Consider the following 6000-nt stretch of genomic DNA (forward strand, 5'->3'; position numbering starts at 1 on the left):
TTATCACCTGAATGCCCCTTACCCCACCATTACAGAACATTTTTTGCATTCCTGTAAACATCACGGCAAGTATCTAAGGGGGTACTCGTACACATTTACGTACTCTGTCTGTAAGAAATCGTTTTTTGCCTTCTGTCACACATCTGTCCTGTAAGAAGAAAATAACTTTATGTGTTTAATATTTTCCTGTAGTTATTTTGGCTTCATCACAAAACACCCTGTCCTGAACAGATTTGCGTGCCATGTCTTTGTCTCCCAGGACTCAATGCGACGCGTGGCAGAGTGTGTGGGGTGAGTATGATACACGCACAGACAGAGAACAGAGAGAGAGTGTTCCGTTTACATATATCAGTTGTTTGGACTTACAAATAGTAGCGCAGTTCCATTATGGATTACATTAGAGGAAATAGAAGTACTGTACTGACAAATAACATATTATAAAAGAAGATACATTGTGCTGAGTATGACTTATGTCTAGATAGATCTGCGGAATGTTTGTCTGCTAATTTTTGAAAAGAGAGCCTATAGGAGAAGTTTTGCTTTGTCTATCACTGTTATCCAGAACGGTTTCATTTTAGTTACTCTTCTTATTTTGGCAAACTCTTAATGCTACAATCATTAAACTCTGCTTGACAGACCCAAAGGCCGCGATTCAATTGAATGCGATACTGAATAGCCTCGGGAGGGAGCTCCCAGAGCTATTTAATGCTGCGTGCTGTTAAATTGGAGAATGGTGGTTCTTGCGACTTAACCTGGGTGTTTAGTCGCGAGAACCAGCATTCTCCGACTAAAGTGCCGGCCACGCAGCTATTAGCGCTGCGCTAAGCAGGAAAACAGCCACGCGGTCGGCACTTTTGTTGGATTTCTCCTCGCGTTCCCAGGAGGGTGCAAGAAGAAATCCTTTAGCCCGCCCAAACATCGCGTTGAAATAAATAGCTTTGGGAGCTCCCTCCTGGGGCCATTCAACATTGCATTGATTCGCCCCTAATGGTCAGTGCACATGTGAGAAGCACCCTGCGGACCTTGGACATCCTCTCCTGACTCCTTATTACCATTACCATTATTTATAATACAGAACAAAGATTCTTTGCTAGGAAATTGCACTCGCACCACAAACTGCAGTCCAAGCTTATGGCATTTTGTTGCAACAAATTAGTTTTCTTAATTGTACTGTTAAATACAATTTTTAGGACAATTCATAAATATTTCAATCTACATTAGTATTTTGCAGTTGTAATATGTGAGATTCTGCTTTTTTTATTATAATAAAAGTATGTGTCATGTATGCAGATTCATTTCCTAACATTTCAGTAAAGGACACCCACTTCCCAAGGGTTGTGTATGAGCAGACTTAGGGCCTCATTTATCAACATGTTTTATCACTCACAACAAGTGCTAAAACTCGCTGCATATGATAAATGATGCTCCGGTCAATCAGCTCCCACCTGTCATCTGTTTGAAAAATAACAGTTGGGAGCTGATTGGCTGGAGCACCATTTATCATATGCAGCGAGTTTTAGCACTTGTTGTGAGGCCCTTACTATGCAAGCATGTGCACAAGTGCAGCTACTTATCTCCAAGTGTGTTTCAAGGGTGCACATGTATTTATAACTTACATTGTCACCGTGGCAACAAACCTGACCTGCCTTTATTATGTGTCACTTTTATGTGTTTGATGTTTTTTTTTTTCTTTTGGGACGGTCAAAATGTGCCCAGAAACTCACATTCCAACAGGACTGAAACTGGAAGGTGTAAAGGGCACCCCACTATAAGTATAAGGTCGTGATATGTGCTCTGGGACTTTTGTCAGGGAGAAAAGGGTTGTATACTGCCACACAAAATAGCCAATGTACTTGTATATATACCATCTCCACCACTTTAACTCATTTTAATAATTACATACCACAAAATGTATTTTCATATATGTGCCTAACCCACATTTAGATAGTTCCACCTTTGGTCCCTGTTTCGACCGGCTGATGCCAAGATTTGCACCACTGCAGATGCTGCCATCTTGCCCCAAAAATCCATGGGCTTTCCTATAAAATTAGGCACACTTGTTTACATGAATCTGAACACTTGGTGACACAAAAGAGAATTTGTGCTGTGGTTTTACACTTTACAGATTCCGTATAGAAGTTTACCCTCAATGCAGACTGGTAAAATCAGCATTCAGACCTAACCCCACAATCACATCATGAACCCTGACATCGCTGATTTCCAGATACCCAGAGTAAATAGCTTTCTACCCTGGAGATATAGGGCCTCATTCAGACCCACTCGCAAGCGGCTGTCCGCTCGCAAGTGGGTCGATGGTGTGCGCATGCGCCAGACGCAACGAGCGAAGGACTTTCCTTCGCTCGTTGTGTCTGATCAAAGGGGGCGTGCTGTCGATGTTGATTGACAGCACGCCCCCTTTGGTGGGCGTGCCTCCCAGACGGAGGCGTTCCCAAGGGAACGCCTACCGTCAGAAGCCGGCCCCACTGACATCACTAGTGATGTCAGTGGGAGTGATTTTGGCTCTGATAGAGCCAAAATCACTCCAGGGCTTGTGGTCGAAAACCCCGACCACAGGCTTCTGGTCGCACTGGCGATGGTCGCGATGGTCAAGACCATCGCGACCATCAACCTGCACGCTCGTATGTGCTGTGGGTGGTGACCCACAGCTATACGAGCGTCCAGAAGGACGCTCCATTTTTATGGAGGACGGCCCTCATTCAGAGCGAGCGCTCTGCTCAGAGCGTCCGGCTCTGAATGAGGGCCATAGATCTCTATGAAGTCAGAGAAAATATTTAATTGAATGAGTGTCTCTCTTCCAGATATTGTAATGACATTTAGGGCAAAATTTACTAAGCGGCGGTTTGACGGCGGTTTCTATTCTATTCTAAACCCCGGCGGTTTGGTGGCGGGTTCTATTCTGTTCTAAACCCCGGGGGTTTGGTGGTGGTTTTGCAGCGGTTTCTAAATGACAGCCCTGTTCTATTCTATTCTAAAATGTGTTTTGATGGCACTTTTGCAGCGGTTTTGTCTTAGTAAATCTGCAGATAGCAAAACCGCCGCCAAACCACAATCAAAACACATTTAGAAACCGCTGCAAAACCGCCACCAAACCCCGGGGGTTTAGAACAGAATATAACAAACCACCAAACCGCCGGGGTTTAGAATAGAATAGAACCCGCCGTCAAACCGCCTCTTAGTAAATTTTGCCCTTAGGGTGCAAACATTTTAGAACTACATAGTATAGCATATGGTATAGTACAGTAGGTGGCATTTTCCACTGATTGGATCTGTTACATGCTGAGCTGTAATCTTTAGAAGCATGTAGGTAGCAGCAAATGTCATGCTGTACACATCTAGCATTAAGTAGCATGTATTGACTGCCCAGTGCAAAGATAATCAGCTTTTATATAGGAATTTTCACAGCACCAATTAGAATCTACACCGACACCCCATCTGTAAGCTGCCTAGGAACATGATATGTTATGAAGACAAGTGGTATAGTGCAAAAAGTGACTTGTTTCTCTTTCTCCCCTCTCTTTACAGACGCGCTTTCCAGGAATTCTATCAGGAACATGTGGAGTTCAGTTGCCCCACAGAAGACATTTACTTGGAGTAACCAGGGGGCTGTAGATATTATTGGGGGTGCTAGGGGTATAAATATATATACAAATCTCAATGTCATTGTCACTCAGCCAGGACACCAGAGGCAGTGAGCCTGCATGAACCCTGACATCCCTAACCACAAAATCTTTAGTAAGGATCATAACATTTCTATGGTGCATCTCACATTAACCCCTTTGCTACAAGCAGACAGCAGAGACTCTCCTGTAAGTCTTCTTCTCACAGCTAGACTCCAGAGCACCCTGAATTAATCCCTGCTTCAGTTTGCAGAGCATCTCAAAATAACCCCTTCCTTGCTTCTGACAGGAGAGCATGTAGGGTTAACCTGTTCCCTTGCCCCATACTGCAGACTATCTCACATTAAAATCTCTTATGCTATGGACTGTAGAGCGCCTTGTTAACCCCTTTCATGCACCAGACAAGCAGAACTTAAATTAACCTGTTGCACATACTTGATTCAATGCCAACAGTACCTGCAGTCCAGCAGAGTCTGACATTAGTATCATCGCTAGTACATACCTGCAGAGCATGACTTTACTATTCTCTGCAGAGCATCTCTTCATTATCAGTTATGCAGGCAGTTGCTCTGGTTATGTGCAGATGTGCCTCTTTTAACCATATATGATCAGATAGATCTGCAGCTTATGTATTTATTAATATTCCTTTATTTCAGTGATGTACAGTTTGTTGCTTCTGGCTCCATCTATTCCTGCATTTCCATCAGCCCGCTGCACTAGCAGTCCCTTGCTTCCAGTGACCTGTGGTTCATTATTCGGTTATAAAAGTAAACTGAATCCCATCCCTTTGTTGCTGAGCGTCATACACAGTGCCCAGGGGTGGCTTTGTAATGTGACAGACCGAGACAGCTCTCTCCGGCAGCAGGAAATGGGGGGGCAGCAAAATATAGGGCATTAATTTAAGAATGCTAAATTTCTTGCTGACATTGTCTAAATTAGTTGTTTCTACGTTGCTGGTAGATATCATAATGAATAGTGGCAATGTTTGCTATTACAGTATACACTGAAATAATACAAATGTGTATGATATTTTGTGTACATGGTGAGAGGAGCGATATTTTAGTTGCTGCCTCAGCCAGCACCCTGACAGCACTTTTCATGAATCCAATGCCTGTGACTAGAGATCTGCAGCTCATTTCACAATTGCCACATCCCTTGTTAGTGATCAGCAGCTCAATGCCTTATACTAGAACCTGCAGATCATTCCCTCCTGTTGTTCTAACACAGACCTTCCTATGCCAGCCAGGAAGTGAGCGGACCATTGGCATGAAGATCTAGAATGTACAACATGAGGAGAATGAGAATACTGCATACTAGATGCATAGAGACCTCATCCATGCTTTATATCAGGGGGAAGCACTGTGTGGCACTGCAACGGCTGGGGAACTATACAACCCAGCATGTCCTAACAGGGAATGCTTGGATGTTTAGTTCCATAGCAGCTGTAGTGCCACACGTTGCTAACCACTAGTTTATATCAAGGCCCATATGAGAGGAGTATATGAGTAGTCATAAGAATATTATCTCAAAATATTGGAATCAAGAGAAATGTTTTTGTGGAGCTATTGTATATTTTTACTTGGGGCATTGACATGCAGATAGTGTGGTATTCTGTGTAATCAAAGGGGACGTTTTAATGAAAGAAGGTACAATTCTAGGACATAAATAGGCAAAGACCATCCCTATCCCCAAGTACAGTGCAGATTTGTCAAGTCTCCCTGATGGGAACACACTTATCCACAAGTGACCAAGTCATATTGGCAGTTGTAACCTTTACAATAATTGAAAGAGATTCTGAAAGCCTGCACTGATCTTTGCTCTAAGAAATGGCTTCATTTGTCAGCTCAGTTACTATAAGGGAGCAGATATTAGATATTCAATGATACTGGACAATAGCATATATCTTTTTCATGTCATGGCTCATTTTTTTCCTTTCAGCATTAAATAAAAAAAATTGAGCTGTATCAGTAATGTGTGGTTTATTTGTATATTTGCTCATAAGGTGAAATTTGTGGTATAGTACTTGAATGCAAACATAAGACACTAATTTACTATTATAACAAAAGTCTCAGCACTGTGCAAGCATAGGTTTGTTATTCAGGAACGAGAAGCTTACAGCCTAATTTCCGTACATCAAACACGCGCAAAATGACCACTTTAGTCAGAAACCAATAGCTCTGGATAGTGAGAGGAAACCAGTGTGACCCCTTGGAGATCATATATAAACTCCATGCACATACCACCTAGTGTTGGAATTAAACTCACAGACACAACATTATCCCAATAATGCTAACCATGGTCCCTCAATATCACTGAAGAGCCAAAAGTCATGGGATAGTAGTATGTAAAGGTAATTGTAGGC

At 42.7% G+C, this 6000-nt stretch overlaps 1 protein-coding gene across 2 annotated transcripts in view; it reads left to right on the top strand.

Moving 5' to 3' along the window:
- MAPK8IP2 (mitogen-activated protein kinase 8 interacting protein 2) overlaps positions 1-5602 on the top strand; it is a 77700-nt gene extending 72098 nt beyond the window's left edge. For both annotated transcript variants that reach the window (XM_088447096.1, XM_088447105.1), the window contains exons 11-12: positions 193-291; positions 3544-5602. In XM_088447096.1, coding sequence (XP_088303222.1) covers positions 193-291; positions 3544-3616 — 172 coding nt within the window. In that variant the 3' untranslated portion in view covers positions 3617-5602. The remainder of the gene's footprint in view (positions 1-192; positions 292-3543) is intronic.
- Positions 5603-6000: the final 398 nt, after the last annotated feature.

This window comes from Taudactylus pleione, unplaced genomic scaffold, assembly GCF_031769625.1.
Source record: "Taudactylus pleione unplaced genomic scaffold, aTauple2 ptg000019l, whole genome shotgun sequence".
NCBI lineage: Eukaryota > Metazoa > Chordata > Amphibia > Anura > Myobatrachidae > Taudactylus > Taudactylus pleione.